The 25240-nt window shown below is 42.6% G+C and overlaps 1 protein-coding gene across 2 annotated transcripts in view; it reads left to right on the top strand.

The window, feature by feature from the left end:
* Positions 1-10505: 10505 nt before the first annotated feature.
* CHPT1 (choline phosphotransferase 1) overlaps positions 10506-25240 on the top strand; it is a 25686-nt gene continuing 10951 nt past the window's right edge. The window contains exons 1-3 of one of the 2 annotated variants that reach the window (XM_070454071.1): positions 10506-10909; positions 22123-22270; positions 22562-22703. In XM_070454071.1, coding sequence (XP_070310172.1) covers positions 10565-10909; positions 22123-22270; positions 22562-22703 — 635 coding nt within the window. In that variant the 5' untranslated portion in view covers positions 10506-10564. The remainder of the gene's footprint in view (positions 10910-22122; positions 22271-22561; positions 22704-25240) is intronic. The other variant, XM_070454072.1, reaches the window with a different exon arrangement.

Raw genomic sequence — 25240 nt, 5'->3', positions numbered from 1 at the left:
CTATTGACTCACTTTATTTTTATTTTTCTATTTACTCACTTTAAAAGAAAGCTTGATGAATGTTTTCATCTAGATTAATGAAGAAATAGGAAAAAACCCTACTAGTTCCAAGAAACATTGGAATAAGGCAATATATCCTTAATCACTCACTTTCAGTTTTATTTTAATTTTATTGGAGTATAGTGATTTATAATGTTGTATTAGTTTCAGGTGTATAGCAAAGTGATTGTTATATATATACACATATTTATTCTTTTTCAGATTCTTCTCTCATATATATTACCACAGAATATAGAGTAAAATTCCCTGTGCTATGTAGTAGGTCCTTGCTGATTATCCTTCTTGTATACATATGGTGCGTATGTTAATCCCAAATGCCTGACTGATCCCTCCCCACACCCTGCTGATAGTTCCCTTTGGATAATCATACATTTGGTTTTGATATCTGTAAGTCTATATCTGTTTTGTAAATAGTTCACTTGTATCATTTTTAAAATTAGATTCCACATGCATGTCATACCATATGATATTTGTCTTTGTCTTATTTACTTAACTTGGTATGATAATTACTAGGCCCATCCATGTTGCTGCAAATAGCATTATTTTATCCTTTTTGTAGCTGAGTAATATTCCATTGCATGTATATACCACAACTTCTTTATCCATTTCTCTGTTGATGGACATTTAGTTTCCTTCTATGTCTTGGCTATTGCAAATAATGCTGTAATGAACATTAGGGGGCATGGTCAGATATGTATCCAGGAGTGGGATTGCTGGATCATATGATAGTTCTATTTTCAGTTTTTTAAGGAACCTCCTTACTGTTCTCCATAGTGGTTGGACCAATTTACATTCCTACCAACAGTGTAAGAGGGTTCCTTTTTCTCCACACCCTCCCCAGCATTTATGGTTTGTGGACTTTTTGATGATGGTTATTCTAACTGGTTTAAGACAATACCTTCTTACAGTTTTGATTTGCATTTATTTCTCTGATAATTAGTGATATTGAGCATCCTATTATGTGCTTGTTAGCCATTTGTATGTCTTCTTTGGAGAAATGTCTAGATCTTCTGCCCATTTTTTATTGGGTTATTTGTTTGTTGATGTTGAGATGCATGAGCTGTTTGAATATTTTGGACATGAATCCCTTGTCGGTCACTTCATATGCAAGTATTTCCCCCCATTCTGTGGGTTGGCTTTCATTTGGTTTATGGTTTCCTTTACTATGCTGAAGCTTTTAAGTTTAATTAGGGCCCATTTATTTTTGTTTTTAACTTCATTAAAATGAAATTTTAATTTTAATGTAAATTCATTACTCTAGGAGGTGGGTCAAAGAAGATATTGCTGCTATTTATGTCAACAATGTGTTCTGCCTATAGTGCCCAGTCTTATATTTAGGTCTTTGATCCATTTTGAATTTATTTTTGTGTATGGTGTTAGAAAATGTACTAATTTCATTCTTGTACATATAGCTTGCTAGTTTTCCCAGCACTTCTCATTGAAGAGACTGTCTTTTCTGCATTGTATAGTCTTGCCTCCTTTGTCATAGATTAATTGACCATAAGTGCATGAGCTTATTTCTGGGCTTTCTATTCTGTTCCACTGATCTATATTTCTGTATTTGTGTCAGTACTATACTGCTTAACCACTCATATTTAAATGGATACCTGAAACATTCTCATTAGCTCAATGAATGAGTTTTTGAATGTCTGATGTGTGCATGGCACTGTTTTGGACTCAGCTAGGAATTCAATGAGAAATAAGCCACTTCCTGCCTTCAAGAAATTTATAATGTACAAGACAGGTAATCAAAGGGAAACATATAAACATGGAAGACTGTAGGTGTAAGAGAATACTATAAGGATTCAGAAGTCAAATAATGTATTTAGATAATTATTATTATCAATGTATGTGTCACATTAGGATGGCATGTAGGACATGCCACAGGATTTTATTTTTCTAAATCAAATATGACTCTAATCTCCCCACTAGCCAGAGAGATTGAGAAGATCTCTTTGTCTTCCTCTGGGTCTGGGTGAACTGACTCTTTCTCGGTGCCTAGAAGATGAAGAGAAGGAAAGGCCTCTGGTCTTCAGGTTACACTGGTGATGGCAGAGATGCCCATGGTCCAATCCAGTATAGTCCAGCCAAGGACAAGTGACATGGAAACTTCCTGACAAGTGTGGGCCTGGGTCTTTTGACCTCCAAGGCCAGAGCTTGGCTATTTACCTGCTATATATATACACACACACACACATATATATATATATTTTTTTTTGGCCACACCATCTGCTTGCAGAACCTTAGTTTCCTGACCAGGGACAGAACCCAGGCCTCTGGCAGTGAAAGCACTGTGTCCTAATCACTGGACCAGCACAGAATTCCCTTTACCTGCTACTTTTACAGATGTTCTTTGTGGGGAGACTGGACAGTTCTACCACTTAGTATTAGACTTGAACCTGGGCAAGAGGACCCTCTATGCTCAAGCCTCTCCCTCTGACCCTCCTCCAGCCGTATCTTCCTCCACAAAGCAGGGAGGCCATAGACCATAGACCCAAGGGGGCATGCACACCTAAAGCCTTACAAACCTTCCTCCCTTCCTGTAGCCTGCACCCAGATCCAGTTTTAAGGACTTTGTGGGCCTTTTCCTTTTCTACCCCCAAGGAAGAATGAAGTGACCAGCATATATATCCTGAGGCACAGTGGGCGGCCTAGTGAAGTGAAGTCACTCAATGGAGTCCGTCTCTTTGTGATCCTCACGGGCTCCATCCATGGGATTCTCCAGGCAAGAATACTGGAGTGAGTTGCCATTTCCTTCTCCAGGGGATCTTCCTGACCCAGGGATCGAACCTGGTCTCCTGCACTGCAGGCGAATTCTTTACCCTCTGAGCCTAGAGATGCTTATTTTTCAGGGAGTCGGGGTGTGGAAGGTGTGACTGAGGCTGCACATGAGGCAGGGCATCTGTGTGTGTGCATCTGAGACCCCTCTTGGCGCAGGGGGCAGCAGGGTGGAAAGCACAGGGGGGCCTGAGCCTGGCGGCGTGCCACAACATCCTGGCAAGTATCTTTGAACTGATGACCCAACATGCAGTCAGCCTTCTGTGGCTTCCTTGGTGATCCAGTGGTTGTGACATCACGCTTCTGCTGCAGAGGGCGCAGGTTCAATCCCTGGTCAGGGAACTAAGATCCTGCATGCTGTGCAGCCCAGCCAAATAAATAAATGAATAAATACAAATAAGGACGTGTACTCAGTTGTCATGATTTAATAAGGTTAATTTTTTTTTTAATCTAGACTTCCAGGTCATTATGAGGATATCCCCCTCAGAAAACTGAAGGATACAACTATTTTATTAACCATGCATTAGATTTATAACTTCTAAATATTCGTGTATATGAGCTATAAAAATGAGGGGTCAGCCAGCCCCCAGCCACCTTTGTTCCCTTTCCTATGTCCCTTCTTCCCCCTCCTCTACTATGCACCATCACTCTTAACCTCTCCACTATCACCAGTTCTCTCCTGACTCCAGGCCTGACCACCCATCCCCTTCCTCACTTCAGTTCCTCTGAATGGAATGCTGGAAACACCAATTTGGCTTTCTTTTCCTAGGAGTAGGAGCAGGAGTAGAATTGTCTCGTTGTTTAGTTGCTAAGTCCTGTCCGACTCTTGCGACCCCATGGACTGTGGCCTGCCAGGCTTCTCTGTCCATGGGATTCTCCAGGCAAGAATACTGGAGTGGGTTGCCATTTCCTTCTCCAGGGGATCTCCCCAACCCAGGAACCAAACCTGGGTCTCTTGCACTGCAGGCAGATTCTTACTGACTGAGCTACGAGGGAAGCCCAAGAGTAGAATAAGGAGTAAGAAAACCAGACAGTCTTCTCACCAACCCTCTCTTATAACATTCCTTGACTCTAAACTGAGCTCTGCCTTTATTTCCTTGTTTTATCTGGAGCACTAATTACCATCCTTTTGCACCAAAGAGTCGGCTGATTGCCATGTGTAGATATTTATAAAATTCCTTTGTGGCTCAGCTGGTAAAGAATTCGCCTGCAACGTGGGAAACCTGGGTTCGATCCTTGAGTTGGGAAGATACCCTGGAGAAGGGAAAGGCTACCACTGCAGTATTCTGGCCTGGAGAATTCCATGGACTGTATACTCCACAGGGTCGCAAAGAGTCAGACACAACTGAGCGAATTTCACTTTCACTTTTGTATCAATAATTGAATTTTGATAACTTAGACTGGATTAGAGAAACAAACCCACTAATGGGATGACCAATTCTCCTGATTCTAAGGGCAGCAATCACCCTCTTAAACTCACCTGATGATCTCTTTCTGTCCCTAAATACCCTGACTTGAGAAACCTTTGGCCTAGATAAACATTTTTCCTCTATCTGGAGTTGATTGCTAGGAACAAAAGACCAGGCAGGTGGCAGGAGTTAAACACTCTCAAAGGGGTCACTCAGCATGTGGCTTGGGGCACTGGTGGACTCATGTCTTTAAAGGCAAAAACTTTGCCCTCAAGTGCATGATTGACCATAGCTTCTTTTTCTCTCAAGCAATAGCTTTAGAGAAATCTTCCTGTTCTTTGTAGGTAAGCACTTACACAGGCAAGAGATTTCCTCCTTCGAGTGCTCTCCTCTCACCTTCATCCTAGTCTTGGAGACCAAGAAAATATCTTAAAGACATTACACACAAATTTAAAAATGTTGGCTTAATATTTTTTAAGTTAATGGGAAAAAACACAAAGAAGAAAGGAAAAATAAACAAGAGTTACCAGCAACACTGTGACAAAGAAAGGAGCCACGCTTCCAACTCTGCAGGCGTCCCTTTTGGACAACTGGGACGAGGAGTGTTTGGAAGGGAGCCGTGTTTCAAAATAAACCAAAGCTGATTTGAAGTCATGTGGTCATTTGGAAAATCCTAAGCACTAGAGAGCCAAATAATGTATCCCCTGCAGGATATGGGATGAAGTGCCCCTGGGCTGATCATCCCAGCCTCATTCCTGTGTGTCCACTGGGGGGTGGGGGGGGGTCACTGAAAAGTCAGTTCTCATGCCTGCGCAGGGCAGTACCGCTGAGTCGGAGGCAGGTGGGGTAGTGGTGGTTGGAGGCAGGTGGGGTAGTGGTGGAGGTTGCCGAGAAGGGGCAGAGCCTCTCTATGTGAGGTTATTTTTATGTACTTAATAGCTTATGGCTTCTTAATAGCTCATGGCTTCCCAGGTGGCACTAATGGTAAAGAACCTGCCTGCCAATGCAGGAGATGTAAGAGATGTGGGTTTGATCCCTGGGTCAGGAAGATCCCCTGGAGAAGGGCATGGCAAGCCACTCCAGTATTCTTGCCTGGAGAATCCCATGGACAGAGGAGCCTGGTGGACTCCAGTCCATAGAGTTGCAACTATAAGAGCTCACAGTTAGGGTTCAAGGAACATTGTCTTGCAGTAGAATCAAGAGTTCATTAGTGAGACAAGTTGTTCTAAGAATCTTTCCATAAATGTCAAGTCTTCATAGTGGCCAGCATGGACTCTGACCCACAGTCTTTAGTAACTCCACTCCCTGAAGAAGTTAAGCAACAGTGATGGAGAGACCAGGAGGGTGTGGCTAGGATGGGCTCATCAAAGGCCAAGACCCAGGATCACTGTCAAGTAGGATGGAGGAAAGGCTCACAGACGAACACATTAACATCTGTACAGAGGGAAGGGCAGTCAAGAGCAACGGGACAGAGATGAAGCCAGAAACAACCACACCAGGCAAGGTACTAAGGAAAGAGGAGACAGAAATGAGAAAATCAACAACAGAAAGAGAAGAGCACCTGTTTCTGTGCTTCACTGGGATTATCTCAGGCACGGGCTCTTCACCTTGTCCGACTCAACGGCCCTCCTTTTGGCAGAAAAAAGGGAAATGGTGGACAGGATGTGAGAGCCCAGCCTGAAGCCATTGCCATAACCTTCACTTGCTTATTCGTTAGAGTTTATCCATGTTACCTTCTTCTCCATGATATATGCATTTATTAAACAGAAAACTATGTTTTCTTCCCAGATCTTCAAATGGATGTCATTCCAGTCATGTCAGGGAGCTAAATGTATCCCAGTCTGGAAAGCACAGTATAATGAAAAACCTCATCAACAATGAACAACCGGGACTCTCCCAGTGGTCTAGTGGTTAGGACTCTGCATTTCCACTGCAGGGGGCATGGGTTCGATCCCTGGTAGGGCAAATAAGATCCTGCATGCTACAAAAAACAAAACAAATGAAACAATGGCCAACCAACAAAATAGATCTCAATTCCACTGTAGATGGTATTATATAATCAGTTTAATACACATGCCTATTAGTTGCTCAGCTGTATCCATCTTTTAGCGACCCCATGGACTGTAGCGTGCCAGACTCCTCTGTCTATGGAATTCTCCAGGCAAGAATACTGGAGTGGGTTGCCATTTTCTTCTCCAGGGGATCTACCTGACCCAGGGACTGAACCCGGTCTCCTGCATTGCAGGCAGATTCTTTACCGTCTGGACCACGAGGGAAGCCCTTAATACACATATGCAATATAAAATTGAAAATTTTAATCTATCTATATATCCCTTCTTTGTCCTGGAAAGCACCGTTTAACCAAAATTAAGTGAGCCAAACCTGGTCTTTCTCATCCTTAAGTTTTCCACAGCCCTGTTTCTCCTCATTCTGCTCCATCCCCTTTTCACCTGGGGCCTGCTCCAAGCCATGCCTCCACCCAAGCCTTCTAAGACTGAATATCCGTCAGTCCTTAGGACTCAACGTGGGGTCTGGTTTCCAGAAGCATCAGCATTACTTGGGAGCTCCTCAGGACTGAAAACCTTCCCTGCACTCTCCAGATTCCCTAACTTAGAAGCTGCCTCATCACAGGGTCGCCAGGTGATTTGTGTGCTCATCCATGCTGGGGCAGGCAGCTCCAGCTGTCTCTCACAAGTTCCTGGCATAGCTATTTGTTTGGAGTCATTCTCTCTCAGCTGTCTCAGAGGAAAGGCTTTCTGATAAAAAGCATTGCTCCTAAGGTGTTTCTGATAATGACCTAACCTAACATGGAAATCTGACCTACCTGCTTATCCTAAAAGCCCCAATCCAAAGACAGGATAACTAACTCATTGTGCAGCTTTTACCATAGATTGCTGAAGAAGGAATTTTTGAGGAAGGAGATTCGCTCCAATGCTCCTCAAATCATACCATGGAAAACATTTTAAAGCAGTGGGATGAGAACTCAGAAAACAATAATAAATAAAAATAGTTAAAGGATATAAATAGGACAACCGCTAAGAACTGTGTCTCTGAGGAAAATCAGTTTCCAACCATAAATTGCTTTTGAAATATCAGATAAAAAAACACAATTACAACATCTCAGGGATTCTATTGTGAAATCTGCTTTTCTGATCTTGATCCAGAAATTAAGCATTTCTAGAGAAGACAGCAAATGTTTTTGTCAATCTATTATTGAACACTTTATGTCCACTCATGTATTTTGTAAGGTACCATGGTTCTATAAAAGTTGGACTTTAGAGTCACAAAGTACAGAACTATAAAAACAAATTAAACCAGAGCACGTAAATGAGAATAGGCAAGGATTTACACCACAGAACTATACTAATCTTCATAAAGACTCCAGCCTGTGGGTCCAAAACTCTAAACACTTACACACGTAGCTTGACTCCCTGAAAGATAAAATTCTGCTACACTGAAAATCTAGCCAGGTGATTTTTTGATTGCAACATGTGCCTTTCCAAACCAATGAAATTTAGAGCTTTTTGAAGCAGTTATTTTACACTTAATCTGGCTACATGAGACCAGAACATTTTGTGGAAAGTTGATCTAGATGCTGAGGAAGAAGATTTGAAATATGATTGCAAGTTACACAAAAAGAACTGGTAGTTAAACCAAGATAAACCACCAAATAAAAACTTATGGATATCTCTTGTACTGAGGATAATGTAAGACATTACTATTGGGAAAGGCTGGCTGAAGAGTACAAGGAATCTCTCTGTACAATTTTTGCAACTCTATTATTTCAAAACAAAAAGGTTTTAAATGTATGGATATCTACTCGGTACCAAGGACTGAGGAACACAGTGCAGGGATACAGTCCTTGTACTCCAAGCTGGTCAAGAAGATCAGTACATAAATAAGTGCCTCAAGGCAGACTGGATTACAAGGTATAAAGGACACTGCAGAAGCAGGAGAGATCAAATGGAAGAATATGAGAGGCCATTTCAGAGAAGGCAGAATTTAAGCAGAGCCTTGCCTAATGAGCAGTGTTTTGGGGGTGATGAGAGATGGAGGGTACTCCCCAAGCCCAGGAAGCAAAGTGGGTCATGAGGAAGTACTGGGTGTACTTGGGAATACCTAATGGACCCATGATGCTGGAACATCAGATTAGGGAGAGGAGCGAGGGAAGAGACACTTGGGAAATAAGACTGGAAAGGGAGATTGGGCTTTTGAATGCCAAGCTAGGGAGGCTGGACTTTACCAAAGTCCAAAGCAAGAGAATGCATCATTGATTTTAGTAAATTTAGTAAGATAATTCCTTTTTTTTTTTTTAAAGAAAGAACTGTGGGGTATAGTAAATGTGTTTCTTTATTTTTTAAAATAGCTTTTGGCTGCACTGCACAGCATGTGGGATCTTAGTTCCATGACCAGGGATCAAACTTGAGCCATCTGCATTGAAGGCACAGAGTCCCAGCCACTGGACCACCAGGAAGTTCTTCATATGATCTGGGTACTCTTCAATATGGACTTTATTTGAAGGAAATACCTTTTCCCAGCTTGCCCTTTCATCCTCTTTATGATGTTTTTTGAGCTATAGTTAAAATTATCTGTAACATAGTTAAACTTATTAAACTGGAAAAGGATTTTTCCTTGACTCATTTGTGACCCTGCCAAGTTAAAAGATAGGTATCTCCAAATTTACTGTACAAAAACCCCAACAAAGTTAAGAATGAATCTCTATCATTCTGATTCCTTTCCTGCATTTGTATCATTTTTCACATAAGAGACTAGGAAATGGATATTCAATGCATGATTTTGTCTACAGACACCCTCTTATTCTTCTAAAGAAGGGATTGCCAAGTTTTTTTCAGTAAATGCTAGACAGTCAATATTGTAGTCTTTTCAGGCTATATGGTCTGTCACAACCACTGAAATTTGCCCTTGGAGCATGAAAGCAGTCATAAATAGTATATAAGGCATAAATATGGCTTTATTAGTGGCACTGAAATATGAATTTCATGTTATTTTGCATCACAGAAAAAAATTCTTTTTTTAATCATTTAAAGTCTAAAAACCATCTGTAGTTTATAAGCTGTATGGGAACAGCTGGTGGGCTGGGTAGTAATTTGTTAGCCCATCTCCAAGGTGTGTGGTGGCATCTGCTGGACAAACTGTACCCGCTGATAACCACTGCCCAACACGACTGTAACTAAGCAGCTTCTGAGTTAGTTCAGTGTCTTAGAGAAGTGCCTACCGATAAGAACCCTGAGGTGAAGAAAAGGCAAGTGGCAGGCTTGTCTCTGGTTGTGCAAAATGATATGTTTATGACAGGCCGTCCCCTGGTCTAAAGAGTGCATTGTGAGGTAAGGGGCTGGTGAACTGCCATTGTGTGGTGGGCAGTGGAAGGTGCCACCTGGATTCTTGTCTTTGGGGGGAATGGTGTGTGTATTAAAAAAAAAAAAAAAAAGGTTATCGGTATGGGCTGCTCTGAAAAAGAGGCATTTGGGTTCCAACCGTTCAGTCCCCTTGTTAGACGGTGTTTCTAAATCCTGATTGGTAGTTCCAACACCTTGGCATCTGAACCCTGAACCTTGATCCCTGAACCGGAAAGTGAGGGTTCTCTAGAGCTAATACACGGCCAAGGCCCCAGCCCTGGGGTTTGGAAGGAAGACCTATGCCCGTACGTTTATCAAACAGGATCTCTCTATGGGCCAACGGATGGGGCCCTCAAACCGGTGACCCAAGATGGGCAAAAATCATGTTTTCACACAGTATCCCGCCGACGCCGGGTCTGCAGGCAGCGGCGTCCTTCAGTGTGGCTGAAGACGAGGGCGTTCGCCAAAGAGGAGAACCGAACTATGCATAGCCCAAGAGTCAGAGGAACCCGCTACTAACTGTCCCGCGGGCGAGACTTCCCTCCGGGGAGCGTCACCAGCGGTCCCGGGAGAAGAATCGGACCTTAGAGGCAGGTGCATCGGGATCTTGCGGGAGTCTGGGCCCTTTGTGCGCCAATTAGAAAGTGACGGTCGGTGGAACCCCCGCGGTGACCCGGGGGCCTGGGCGGACCGGTCGCGCCGGCCGGACCCCTCGCGGGGCGGCCCCGCCCCCTCCCCGCGCACCCCAGGCCCCGCCCCCTGCGGCCGGCGGCTCTAGGGGCGGGGGCCCCCGGGACCAGGGGCGGCCCGGCCTGACCTCGACCTCGGCCGCGGGCCGGACCGGCGAGTCCCACCCGGCCGGCGCAGGCCCGGGCCCGCGAGCCCCTCCCTCCACCTGTCCCCGCCCTGGAGCCCCGCGCGGGCTGCCCTCGCTCGCAGCCGCGGGGCCCGCAGGCGGCCATGGCGGCGGGCGCCGGGGCCAGGCCGGCGCCGCGCTGGCTGAAGGCGCTGACCGAGCCGCTGAGCGCGGCGCAGCTGCGGCGGCTGGAAGAGCACCGCTACAGCGCGGCGGGCGTCTCGCTGCTCGAGCCGCCGCTGCAGCTCTACTGGACCTGGCTGCTCCAGTGGATCCCGCTGTGGATGGCCCCCAACTCCATCACCCTCCTGGGCCTCGCCATCAACATGCTCACCACGCTCGTGCTCATCTCCTACTGCCCCACGGTCACCGAGGAGGTAGGGCCCGCCGCCCGTCCGCCGCCCGCGGGCCCCCAACTGCTGCCCATCTTGAGTCGAGCCCCGGCGCAGGTGCGGCCCTGGAGGCTCCCGGGGCGCCCGCGCCCGCCGCCCCCAACCCGCGCGCACCACAGAGCCGCCCGGGACCGCGGAGGGGTGGACACCGTCTCTGCCTCCGCGCCGCGGCCGCCGCGAGCCTTCTCCGCTCTGCCTGGAGGCTGTCACGCCGCTACGCAGTCCCGTGTGTACCCCGAGCCTCCTCCGGACGGCAGAGGGGCTCTCAAGGTCACTGCCCAGTCCCGTCCACCCCCGGGGCGGCGGACGGGCTGTCTCGGCCACTGCGAGCGAGGGGCTGCCTGTCTGGCCGCCGCCCCGTTCTGCGCCAAGTTGGGGGGTGGGTGTGGACAAGCAGTCGGTGACTTTGCACACTGGTCACTGAACACCCCCAGCTCCGTCCCGCCTGGCCTTCGCGCTTGTGGTTGGGTCGGCCAAGCCCGAAATGCCCTTTGGACACTTTTATACTTAACCGTCAGTTTCTCAAAGGTTGTGCTAGTGATCCTGTAATTACTGATAGCGCTGATCAAAGATAAGCTACTTTTAAGAGATTAACTACTTCCTTTTTCTTCGTTGACTTATTCGTGGAAAGCAAAAGTATTAGCAAGGTGTTAATGCTTATCATCAAGACCCAGGGATCGGAAAAGCCAACGGATTTTCTTAACCATATTTAACCTGTATCTGAAATAAGAGTAAATAACGTGGGCTTTTGACACGTGGTAATCAGAAGCGTCCCTTGGACTGAGTGTCATGGGGGGAGCAGGAGGCAGAGGGGGCCACCGCTATCTATAGCTTTTTAGACTACCTGGAGTAAAGACTACATTGCATGTTCTGTGACATTGCTTTCTTTTCTTTGCCCTCCACATAGAGACTCCGTTTATAATCATATTTGAGTATAGGTCCTGGTTCGTTGGTTGGTTTAGTCGTTAACTCATCTCTGGCTCTTGCAACCCCATAGACTGCAGCCTGCCAGGCTTCTCTGTCCATGGGATTCTCCAGGCGAGAATACTGGAGTGCTGGCTATTTCCTTCTCCAGGGAGTATAGGTCCTGTGGAGAACTAATTTGATTTGAGGTTGGATAGGAATACAGTGCCCTCCACAATGGATCCTTTTTTTTTTTTTTTTTTTTAAGTATTTGATGAAGCCTACATTTTAAACATAGATTGATGGATATGTTAGTTATATTAATATTTGATTTTTCGGCAGATGTTCCCATTATCAATTCAGTTACATATTGTTTAAAAAATGTAAGTGGAGGCCCATTTGCAAAATTCCCCAGAGGCAGTGTGCATTGGGTCAGAAGGGAAGGCCTGGTTCTAATGTGGCTTTGCCACACCATGGAATGACAAACAATGTGGGCCTGCTTTCCTCATGTAAAATAGAAATAATACTTGCCAAACCAATTTCACAAAAATGCAGTGAGGACTAAATGATATATTACATGCAGATAAATGTAGAAAATTAGAATTTGTTCAACCTGTTAAAAATATTACTGTTATGAAAAAATGTCCTGCAAACCTATAATAAACTTTAGCTTTTATTGGGCCTAGGTTTGGCTAAAAACATTTGAATGTTTCTGATATTTGCCAGTTAAATCATGAACTTTTCAGTATTAATTTAATAACCATCTGTGAGCACTTCCAAAGAGCAGGACAGGCAGAGAAGTCCAGGAGATTCTGTTTAGGGATCACAGGGTGGGGCCTGATGGAACAGGGAAAATTATTCATTTTTAGGCTATGCCTCATTTATTAAAAAAAAGGGGGGGGGGGGAAGGTGGCAGACAGGGAGGATCTGAGGGACTTTAAAAAAAGGAAATCAGAATGACCCCAAAACGGGAAGTAAGGTTTGAAAAAACAAGATGAAACTGAGAAGTTTCAACTGAATTACAACTGAAATGTAATTGGATCCTTCACGAGCTTCTAAGTGGCTGTAGCAGTGAGGGGAAACACCCTTACAGGAGTCACGCTGCCTGTCTGACAGTATCCTAGCAAGACCACAAAAGCAGCGTCACAGTTCATGGGCCACAGAGACAGGACCTGACAAGGTTCAGATCTAAGAAGTCCTGACTACGAAGCCCGATTCTTTTCACCACATACTACCAGCGTCTCATCTGCAGTTGTTTCCTTTCTGTGTGATCTGCAGGAAAAATACCTTATGTTTTATGTAATGCTTATCAGGTATGTAACATGCTTTCACATTCATTGTTGCATTTGTGTCTCCTATCAACCCAAGGAGGCTGGCAAGTTTTTTCCCTTCCTAGAAAGGCCTTCCCACCATTTTAGTATTTCTTCTGTCCATCCATCCTGAACTAATAGTGGCATACATTTTACTAAGAGGAAGTTGAGGCCTGGAGTGTCTTTAACCTGGCTTGAAACTTGTTTTCTGATTCTTAGACTTAAGAGTTAGTACTCTTTCAGACTTGGTGGATTCCTTCCAGAAAGGGTCAGGGAAGGCCCATATGATTTTTGGACTCTGATGCTTGGGTTAATCTACCCAGTTATGATTAATGCTCACTACATATCTATGTTAATAATAATATTTGATCTACTTTTTAACTGTATTGATATTCTAGGACATGACTGGGGATGATGAGAATTAGTAGAAAAAAGTTAAGTGATTTACATTGTTTGTACAATGTGCTCTGAACTGCATGTCACGCCACCATTTCATTAAGGAACTTTCTACTCCAGTCAAATTGAACTACTTCCTGTATCAAGGGTATTTCTTGGGACTTCTCCTGGCAGTATGGTGGCTAAGACTCCATGCTTCTAATGCAGGCTGGGGCTGGGGAGGGGGGTTCAATCCTGGTTGAGAAATTAAGATCCCACATGCCATGCAGTACAGCCAAAAACAGTTTTTTTTTTTTAAAGATTTCTTTCCTTCTTGTCCCTCTCTCTTCTCCTTCCTCTTTCTTTCTCCTGCCCCACTTCATCTCTCAGTGTCCATTCCTTCCCTGAAATTTTTCTTCCTTCTCTGAAGTCAAATCAACTGCTTAATCCTATGAACTTCCATAATAATAGCAATGATAACTAACACTCTGGAGAAGGAAATGGCAACCCACTCCAGGACTCTGGCCTGGAAAATCCCATGGACAGAGGAGCCTGGCAGGCTGCAGTCCATGGAGTTGCAAAGAGTCGGACACGGCTGAGCGACTTCACTTTTTAACTAACATTTACTGGGTATTACTTATGTACTTGGGGCTTCCCAGATGGCGCTAGTGGTAAAGAACCTGCCTGCCAGTGCAGGAGATGTAAGAGACATGGGTTCGATCCCTGTCGGGAAGATTCCCCCGAAGGAGGGCCTGGCAGCCCACTCCATTATTCTTGCCTGGGAGATCCCATGGACCGAGAACCATGTAGGCTGCAGCCCTTGGTGTTGCACAGAATTGGACATGATTGAAGGAACTTAGCATTCAGACTCACACACTTAGGTACTAGGCATTCATTTAAACTGCTTTTGTCTATTATCACATTTAATCCTCCCCACAACTTTATGAAAAGGTACTGTTATTATCCTCCTTTTATAGATGAGGAAACTAAAGGGAAATAAATTAACCTCTTTAAACTGAGTGCAGGATTCCAAGCTGGAAAACTATACTTCTGCTGCAGGTCTTTGTAGCTCTCCTGTGGAACTTCTCCATTTTATTTTGGTTATGTGTGTGATGTGATGTTTGGTTATGTATGTCCTTATTGAGTAAGACAGTCTACCATATTTTAAGACAGCAATTGCCCATTTATTTGAACATTCTCCACGGCACAGTGCCTTGTGTAAAGTAGACACTTGGTAAATATTTGCTAGACTATTGACTGCATGCAGGAAATAGCAATTTATAATCTTGGGAGATTATGTTTTTCCATCCATATTCAGTTTTAGCTTAAAACTTAGCATATTTAGTTTCAGATTAAATACTTATCAATTTGGTCCAGGGAGTTTTGACATGAGTATGCCAGAGTCAGGGCAAACAGAAAACAAGAACTGAATTGCGTCCCCTCTCGATGAGAAAATTTGGTGATTTGAGTCTGGTTCTTCGGGCTCCAGCTTAGTAGCATTCTCTACCACAAAACACTCCTCTGATTGTTTTTGACTGGCATAAACTGTGGCTCCATTCCCTCTTCAGCTTTCTTGAGTAAATGTTTTTGCTCTGCCCTCTTGCTATCTGTATATAAATCCATGTGACTACTATTAAGAGTGTGTTTATAGCAGATTGGTGCCCAACATAGGGCTGGGTCAAAGGGCCTTGAATAATTTCTTTCCTCTCTGATATGAATCGAAAGCAAGTGTATCTGAAGAGATATTTACAACTTTAAGAAATGGTTTGTTCCCTGTCTAAATAATTCAGATTCAAGTGGACTATAAAGAATTATTTGTTGGAGGAATAATAAGAAAAGGCCATAACCTAGTCAAATTCTGTTACAGGTTTGGTTTCTTTGAAATCTAGAATATTTCCTTCCAGTTCAGTAACTTATGAAGCGTCGTTTATGGAGGCAGGACTCTTGTGAGAGAGTGGCCTCTCGTACTAAAACAAAATACCTCGCAGGAAGTGAAAGTTCTAGAAGCAGGGCAGGGAGTAGAGTGAGGCGGGCAGGCACAGACCACCCGGGAGTGGAAAATGCCTGCTTCAGTTCTGCAGCCACGGTGCCTTGCCAGCCTCACCCTCATCCCGGTGCTTCTAGAAGGAGCTTCTGCCGGTGATGTAGGAGGAGCTTGATTCCCAGGGAACAAGCTGCTTCCCCTTTAGAAGTCTGGTTCAAGTGTGGCTAAACATGGCCTTGTGGGCACGGCAGGAGCCTTAAATCCTGCTCCTGGTGGGTGTGACCTGGGCAGAAGCTCCGGCCGCCTGGGTTCTGTGAAGGTACCCGAGGCAGGTGGCGGTGACGGTAGGTCTGTGCGGGGCTTCTCTTCGCTGCCCTCCCGCCTGCTTCCCTCTGCCCAGCGAGAGGCTGGCATTGTCAACGAGAATTCTAGTAAGTGCTCAAAGAGGGCTTTAAAAAGAATACTCCTGTTTACGCTAAACTTACAAAGAAGGAAGGCTGTCTTTCAAGTACAGAGTTCTAATGTCCTGAGAAAGTCCCGCTGGCCCTGAAGCTGGTTGAACGCTGTTGGGTGTTCGCGTCCTGCCTGCTTTCCACCCCGCTGGTAACCCGCCTCATCTGATGAAGGTGGGTGAGCTCCTCCCAAACGGGGCCCCTGCCTGGAGCTGAGGAGCTGAGGAGGGACGGAGAGGGACTCGGCTTCCTGTCGCCAGGCCTTTGGAGCCTCCCGGCCTGGCTCCAGCGGGGACCCTCCCTCTGTGAAGTAGAAAGTGCCTCTGGCCAGGCTCCGCTGTGTCACAGGCAGATAATGCAGGTTAGAGCCGGCAGATTAGCAGTCTGTTAAAATTCCATGAGTTTTCTCTCAAAAATCACTAGACTCGGGTATACCTGTGGCTGATTCATGTTGATGTTTGCCAGAAACCAACACAATGCTATAAAGTAATTATCTTTCAGTTAAAAATAAATAAATTGAATTATATTAAAACAAATCACTAGACTCACCCAGTTGGGTATAAAGGCCACCTTCTAACGCTGTACCAGCATTACAGTTTTTCACACATGCCTGATCTTTGTCTAAAGGCAGTTTTTATTTTTTATGGAGAGAGAAGTCAACTGATGTTTGGATAATTGAAGTCTCTCCATTACCAGCTGACCCAGTGGTTACTGGTTATGTAATATCTTTTGCATCTGTGTCAACTTACACCCAAGGCCATTTAAGGCAAAGAGGACTTTTTAAGTGTGAAAATTCATATAAGCAGGCATGTATAGTTTCAGTATTTCCTAAATTTTAATTTGGGGACATTTTTGCTTTTGTGTATTACCTATACTGTTTTTCTTTACATAAACTTAAATCTACTCCTTAAAAACTTAGACTCAAAGCCTTAATATCTGTACAATTATAGGTTTGATAGCTATGCTAGCTAGCTTTTAAATTATCATTTTAAAAATAGATTAAAGACATAAGTATTAAAATGAATAGTTTACCTAAGAATCACTCAAAAAGTATCTTATATAGTATCAGAAATAATAATAATTAAAATTTACTGAGCTCTTCCCAAATGCCAGGCACTTTTCTAAGCACTTGACATGTAATAATTCATTTAATTCTCACAATGAGTTGAGAACAGTGATTATTCACATTTTTCATAAAGAGAAACTGAAGCATGAGAGGTACAGTAGCTCATTCCAGGATCATTTGAACGTGGAGTACAGAGGATATGCTCCTGTCCAGTTTGCAGAAAGCCCCAAGACATGTACTCTTAAATTTGGAAACCATTTTACTGAATAGTTACGCGGTAACCTGTTACTTAATCATCAGTTGATTTTAATCATCTAATTATTTAGCTCCCATGGTATATATAGCAGGTTTTAAAACCAGAGAACACACCTCCTACTCTGGAGAGGATTCTATTCTCATATCAAAGATGGGACCTTGGAGACTACCTGGGTTAGACTTTTGAAAAACCTAAGAATGTATTCCCCCCAAATCCAGTATTCTAGGGTCTGAGCCATAAGTTAAATTTGTCCAGTGGGCAGAAATGGTTCACTGATCACTTTCTAAGTGTCTTTTTCCATTTCCTGATGTGTGTGCTCATTCAAACACACAAATAAAAAGGAGTATGATACCCGGAATAAATAATTGATCTATATATGAGTGTTCCCTGATCCAGAGTTACTTTGAACAAAAACAGTTGCCACATGTTCTAGTTCAAATCTCTGGTTTCTCTAATCCTTTAATTTAAGTAGCTGGAAAAAGTAAAATTTCCCAAATACTTAAGTTTTATATAGTTCTTTTTTAGTGATGTAACTGACAAGCAATTTAAATTTATTAGTGTTTTTTAATGACATGAACTTATGATTATTTTTTAGTAATTTTATTTTCTAGAATAAACTTATAATCGTCATACAATCATGTAAGATTCATCTAATGATGAAGGTATTATTTAAATTGAGATTTACCCACATCATGAATACCATGCAGTCATGTAAGCAAATGGTGTAGATCTTTATGCTTGACTTGGAAAGATTTCTATGATGTATTATAAAGTTCTGATCTTAAAAGATACAGTAGATATTCTTTTTTCTTTTGGCCACACCACATGGCTTGTGGGATCTTAGTTTCCTGACCAGAGACCAAACCCATGTCCCCTGCAGTGGAAGCATGGAGTCTTAACTGAACCATCAGGGAATTCCCAGATACAGTAGATATTACAAAGATAATGTAATTTAAAACTTTAAATGTTAAGGAGCTCATATGATCTGGAGAAGTTCCACTTTTTGTAATAGCCTCCTTCTATAGAAGTATTCTGATATTAACATATTGCTTATGACCTTATAATTCGTAATCCATGCCCTGATTTTCCTGGGTTTACATTTGAAATTTTTGAAAATCAGTTTTTTTTTTTTTAACTGGAATTGAGTTGGGATGGCTCTGGAAATCCTGTGTCCACCTGGAGAACTTTCTGGAGTGACCCACAGTTAAAGCAGACTCCTGAAAGGAAAAGGCCCACTGTTCCTGGCAAGAGGATCTCCCGCCTGGGGCCTGTTTTGCAGAGATAACAGATGAGAAAAGATGTTGAAAATCTGCAGACTCTTTCATAGCCCCCAGGTGGAAATGGAGGTGATGACCGCAGGGAAGAGAAGAGACAGGTCCCGCCCCTGTGGCCTCAGGAAGACTGGCAGCTGGTGGACTAGTGGGCCTTCCTGGGTTTAAAAGGAAGGAAGTCTCTCTCAGCTTGCAGCCAGTTTCCCACTGCTCTGGTTCACTGAACTTGAAATTGTATTTGTGGGGGCAGGAAAGTGCTTCCCAGCGGGTTTGAAAGAATAGCTAAGAATCCAGGTGGGAAGCTTCACCTACTCTGTGTAGCCTGCAGGGCAGTAAATCTGATAGATCTTGTCTCATGGGCCAGGTCATAAAACTATGGTTTGCTTCCTGGATCCAGTCTAACTGTGTTCTTGATGGAACTTTATCACCCCTCCCTAAGTTTTACTTTTATCTGTGATGAAAAGAACATAATAGCTGCCTTGTCTCTGTGGATTGCTGTTTCAAACAAAACAATGCATTTTTGAAAGTCCTTTGTTGTACTGTTTAAGATAACATTACTACCCTTCCAGTCTGTCTTGTAATGACCTGTGGATCATCTGTTCCAGAAACGTGAGCTGGTCATGGACTCATGAATAAACCTTTCACTTTCAGGCCTCTACCTTCATTCCTGCTTAGCCCTCCTCTCTGTCTTTCTCGTTGAAATTCCCCTGCCCCTCTTTCCCTATTTAAACTCTAAATCTTAACTCCATTGATATCCTAGTGAAGTCATGTTAGGCCAGTGAGCCAGTTTTCATTTCCTTTCTCCAAATAAGGGGCAGAGTCCACTCCCAGGCGTGGTGTCCTGGAGTAGCCAGATTTATTTCGGCATGGATTCTGTTAACACCTTGACCTTTAGACTTGTTTGCTGCCGGGCTCCCAGATTAGAAGTTAGAATCAGGAGCTTTTTAATGTGGACCTTTAGGAGTTGCTTCTTGAGAAGCTCCAAATTTTCCGTATAAGAAGGTTCTGTATAAGAAGGGAGAATTGGAACATCCTCATGTAGATGATTTACTTTCTGTCATTTAGGGGGAAAGGATTCAGTGGAGCTTCCCAGGTGGCACTGTGGTAAAGAATCCACCTGCCAATGCAGAAGATGCAAGAGACCTGGGTTCGATTCCTGGGTTGGAAAGATCCCTTGGAGGAGGGCATGGCAACCCACGCCAGTATTCTTGCCTGGAGAATCCCACGGACAGAGGAGCCTGGCAGGCTGCATTCCATGGGGTGGCAAGAGTCGGACAGGGCTTAGTGACTAAACAACAGTGTACCTATTAATCCTGGGTGTCTAACATTAACAGATGATGAAATGTTTGTTAAAGTTCAAAGTAAACTTTTGTAAACTTTTGTTTACTTTGAAAGATTGAGGAATGAGGTAGCAAGTTGATTGGTTATTTGCAGAATTACCACATAAGCCATACCTACATTGATATGTCAAATACAGTTTTAGAATGTTTAATGACAATAGCTAAACTTCATTGAGCGCTTATTACGTGCCTTCTATGTGTAAAGAATTATCTTAAGAATTTTTTCATTGTGTACAAGTTTTATTTGCATCTTAAAAATGAGGTAACCAAAGTTTAGAGAGTTTAAATGACTTGCCCAGGGTCACTTGGCTATTAAATAACAGAGCCAAAAACTCAAACACAGATCTAACTTTGAAACCCTAGGTCTCAATACTTTTGCTATACTTCATTTCTGAGGCAGAATTCTGGGTTGGCCGTTGCTTTCATCACATGGGTCCCTGAGTAAGTAGAATACATTTATAAAGTGCTGAAAGAAAAGAATGGTTGTTTTAAAATCCTTTTTCTCAAAATAAATAAATAAATAAAATCCCTTTTCTCTTTTTTGTTGAAATTGCTTCATTTCTATTGACCTACCTTCAAGTTCACTGACTCTTTGCTCTGTCATATTTATCTATGCTTCTGTATGTAATGTGTCTTTTTCTTCTGGCTGCTTAAATGATTTTCTCTTCATCACTGGTCTCTGGTGATTTGATTATGATGTGCCTTTGTGGGTTTTTAAAAACAATACTTATTCTGCTTGGGGTTTGCTGAGCTTAGTGGATATGTGAGTTTATAGATTTAATCAAATGTGGACATTTCCAGTCATTATTTTTTCTTGTATTTTCCGTGTCCAACCCTTTCTCTTCTCTCCTTCTGAGACTGTAATTACATATATCCCACACGTTACTGAGGCCCAGTTCAATTATTTTTAGCCTTTTTTCTTTTTATGCACAATATTGGATATTTTCCTCTAATAGTCTGTAAATTCACTGATATTTTCTTCTGCAGTATCTAATATGTTGTTAATCTCATATAGTATATTTTGCATTTGAAATATTGTACTTTTCATTCTAGAAATTTTACTGGAGTCTATCATTCTTTTCTTCTACCTTCTTGAACATATGAGGCATATTTATCAGAACTTTTAATGTCCTCTTCTGCAAATTTCACTCTCTCTGTCATTCCTGGGCCTGATTGTTTTGATTGATTTTACTCCTAGTTGTCAGCATATTTTCCTGCTTCTTTGAGTGACTACTAATTTTTTAATTGGATGCCAAACATTGTGAATTTTACATTCAGGGGTACTAGGTTTGATGGGGTATTCCTTTAAGATGTGCTTTGTGTTGGCTATAGGTATGTTACCTGGAATCAGTCAGATCCTTTTGAGGCTGGATTTTACATCTTTCAAGGCTGTCAGAGAAACCTTTAGTCTAAAGCTAATTTATCCCCACTGCTAAAGCATTGCACTTCTGAGAACTCTCCCCAGTGCCACAAGTATTACAAGGTCTTTCTGCTGTACCTGGTGGGAATGTGGTTCTTTCCCTGGCCTTCATTGGTAGTTTTTCTCATGGGGCACAGGTCGCTTCTCAGCCAGAGACTCAAAGATCCCCTCTGTAGATCTCCACATGTGCGCCTCTGCTTACAGCGCTCTGACCATAGGTTCTGTCTGCCTTGACTTTGCTGAGCTCTGCTCCGTTGCTCCTCAGCGCGGCAGGGTCTCTGGGCTCTGTCCCAGGTCCCCACTCCTGCTCTGCGGGCTGGACGCTGCCTGGGGGCACTCAGCTGGAGTCCTCAGAGGGTGCCTGCCACTCACTTCCCTTGCGTCAGGGGTCACAGCGCTGCACTGGCTGCGCTGTCTGAACGTGGTGGTTTTGTTTATTTGATCGTGTTTCTAGTTATCCACGGTGGGAGAGTAAACCCAGTCCCTGATATTCCATCATAAATGGAAGCAGGGGTCTGTGGCTTGTCTTTAAGTTCTTTTTTCACAGTGGAGACTTAACCGAATAATTTCAAATCCAGTGCCATATATGAATAGTATTATATTAAAGGAGCTGTGGACTAAGAATCAAAATCAGGGTCCCAATCCTCATTCAGTCGTTTAACTTTCTGCTTCCCATAGTATATCCTGTGACCTTCTACCCAATCTAGAGCAATTCATTTCTTAGTTTAATTCATATCTGTAGAAAGAGGGTTATGAATGTTTTTTATATCATGCTGAGGTGCTATAAAGCGAGAACATAAGAAAATGTGTTGGTTGGCTGGGGTTGAGCTGTTTTCAAACAGAAGCTGGCTTATTGTCACTCACCAGTCTTCACTGTTAACATTTCATGTCAGGCACCATACTGGACATACCTTTTATGTGCATTAGGACTCTTCATCTACCAGTCACTGGACGCTATTGATGGGAAACAAGCCAGAAGAACAAATTCTTGTTCTCCTTTAGGGGAACTTTTTGACCATGGTTGTGACTCTCTTTCCACAGGTAAGTTAGTGGAGATTTTTTCCTATAGTTGTTTTTTGTTTGTTTGTTTTTAAATGATGGCTTAAAAAATGAAATGAACTGAACTGTTTGGTTTGTTTTGGTTTACATTTGGAAGCAATTTTGCATAGTGTATTTTTTTAAATACACTAAAAAAGTATGTTCAGTAATTTATTCTTGCCTAATTTTAATGCCAAGATTATGCACCTTAAAATTCTATATTTCTAAACATTCAGTGGCAATTATTTAACTTATTTTAAATACTTAATGGTTTCTAAACCTCATTTCTTTCAGTTTTTATGGCAGTTGGAGCTTCAATTGCTGTTCGCTTAGGAACTCATCCTGACTGGTTGTTTTTCTGCTCTTTTATTGGGATGTTCATGTTTTATTGTGCTCACTGGCAGACTTATGTTTCAGGCATGTTGAGGTTTGGAAAGTAAGTATGTATTTTAAGTTGTATATTTTAAGATATAATCAAATTCATTTTCACTGACATACTTCATTTATTCATAATAAAGGGAACAAACTGTTAATTAGGAATTTAAATTACCTTTTAATTTATTGAAGCATCCATAAATGTTATATCTTAGGGTATTAGTCTTTTAGGTGTTCTTCTTGTTATAGTTATATACTTGATGATAATTTTATTTTTTCTTCCTCTCCAACTTACTAGTCCAAGTTTACATTGACAGGAGAAAAAGAAAAATAAGGGATGTGAATAAAGTAGAAAAAGGATATAAGGTGCCTAAAAAAGAAGCATTTGGCTAAAAGATAAAATAATGAGATATGGAATCTAAAGGTCCTTTATAGTCAAATTTTTGTGTGTCCAAAAAGGGGAACCCTTTGACAGCAGTCCTGAGCAACAGTAGTCATGAGAATCTCAGCTGTGGTGCACAGTTAGTGAGATAATGTAAAAGCAGCTTGTAATATTTTCCCCGATTCTTTATTCTTAGACACCAGGAAACAGTGCACAGGACTGGAATTCTGTTCTCTCCCTCTCTTTCTCAGCGGCTCCCTCTTTGCCTGACCCTTTAGTAGCCGTCTCCCTTTGGCTCATGCTCAGCTTTGGCTTCCCCTGTCTCCAGATTCTTTCCTGCAGCACTTTGAAGTAGTAGCTCAGGAAAAAGGAAAAAAAAAAACAAAACATTTCTGCTAATGATAAATGAAAGGAGAAGCTCAAAACAATGGATCATTTAGCAGAGTGAAAGCCATTGGCAGTTTTTCACGTTGACTTTAAATTACAGAATAGTCACAGCTGTCAGCTGTTGGGCACTTGCGTGGTTCTGGCGGTGTACTCAGTGCTGTACATGCCTTTTCTCATTTGTTCCTCACATTAACCCAGTTGAGGGTATTACTGCCACTGTACCAGTGAGGTGGAGAAGTTCTGTAACTTCCTTATGCTGCTAAAGAAGTGTGGAACCAGGGTTAAACTCAACTCTCCAGACCCCACACTCTTAACGACTGTTGTTCAGTAGCAGCAGTTATTTAACGACTTAGACTTTACCTCTTTGACTTTTAACTTCATTAAAAATCTTTCTGAAATGAATTATTTTACATTCCTGGCCTAGTTGTGTACTTTATACTCATTTACTGTTGACTGAGAGCTTAATGTGTGCCTAGAATTGGACATAGAAAGATGAGTCACTTGTGGGTGGGATATGGCAGACAGATTGGGGAAAAAGCATTGTAGGCAGGAGGATAAGGAAAGAAGTACTCAGAACATTAGGGAAATGGTTGCTGCGGGTGAGCACCAGACATGTGAGGGACTGGAGGAGATCCTGCACTGCGCAGGGTTTCAACCATGTGAAATACTTACTCTCTATGGCACAGATCCTCCTCTGTATGGTTTCACTTTATCAAAGTAAATGCATCATTGAGCATTGAGTAGGATACACATGGATGGTCTAGCTTAACACTATAAGTAGGATCTATATGTGGGACATCAGCCAAGCTTCTGTAAATACTTACAGAGTCAGTCAGTATGAACTGTCGATTGGCTAGGATGGATGTCCTGAAAAATCTGTCAATAAACAATAATAAATTTCCAAAAAAATCAGTCATTTATACAGTTTATCCTTAAAAGAGGAAGAATGACGCTTTCTGTGGTATGAATGATGCATATGTGAAACCAAGGTTCCTAGCTCAATCCCTGTATATGTCCTTTAGTTCACTGAAAGTTTGTCCTGTAATTTCTGTCAGCTTTCCTAGTTGCTTCTGGTCACTAGTCATACCCTGGAAAAATTATGGATTAACTTAATGGAATTCTGCACTGTTACTTGAAAAAGAGTATAAAACTCTGATAATAAATCATAGGTGTAGGGGAAAAAATGTTGGCTCTGATGTCATTTCTCTATAGCAGTATCCAGCTGTTTTCAATACAAGTGTGGAAAAATCACTTCACGTTCTCTTTCCCAAAAAACAGGTATAATGTATATATAGCTCATAAGACTCATAATAGATGCTCAGTAAATGTCAGTACTTTTCCTCTTTTTTTCTTCACAAAATACCATACATTATATTACTTAGTTTACCTTTTTCAACTAACTTGACTATTCCCCCATGCAGTCTGGGGGCCTTGATTTGCCTATCACTAATCTTACAAATACTGCATGTCACTACATTTTCCTTTTATTTGTGCATTAATGCTCCAGTCACCTTTTCCCTCTAAATGCCCTCAAAATAACTCAGCTGAGAAGTCTTTTCTTCCATGTCTGGATCTATTTCATCATCTAATCCCTACATTTCTTGTATTTGCGCACAGTAAGTATCCTCTAGCACGGCATCTAAGAGGAGATGCGAAGGAGGTAGACACATAAAATCTGAAGCTCAGAAAAAAATATATGGATTTGGAGAAATGGATTTAGAGGTCATTGGCATATAGATGATAGTCTTAAGTATAGATGTAATATTCAGAGAATCTAAAAAGAGAAAAGAGGAATTCTGGAAACAGGAGCATTTAAGATGTGGAGGAAG

The sequence above is a fragment of the Odocoileus virginianus genome, chromosome 23 (genome assembly GCF_023699985.2).
Source record: "Odocoileus virginianus isolate 20LAN1187 ecotype Illinois chromosome 23, Ovbor_1.2, whole genome shotgun sequence".
NCBI classification, from domain to species: Eukaryota; Metazoa; Chordata; class Mammalia; order Artiodactyla; family Cervidae; genus Odocoileus; species Odocoileus virginianus.
The sequence above is the reverse complement of the archived record's forward strand: the minus strand, read 5'-3'. Positions and strand labels throughout refer to the sequence as shown.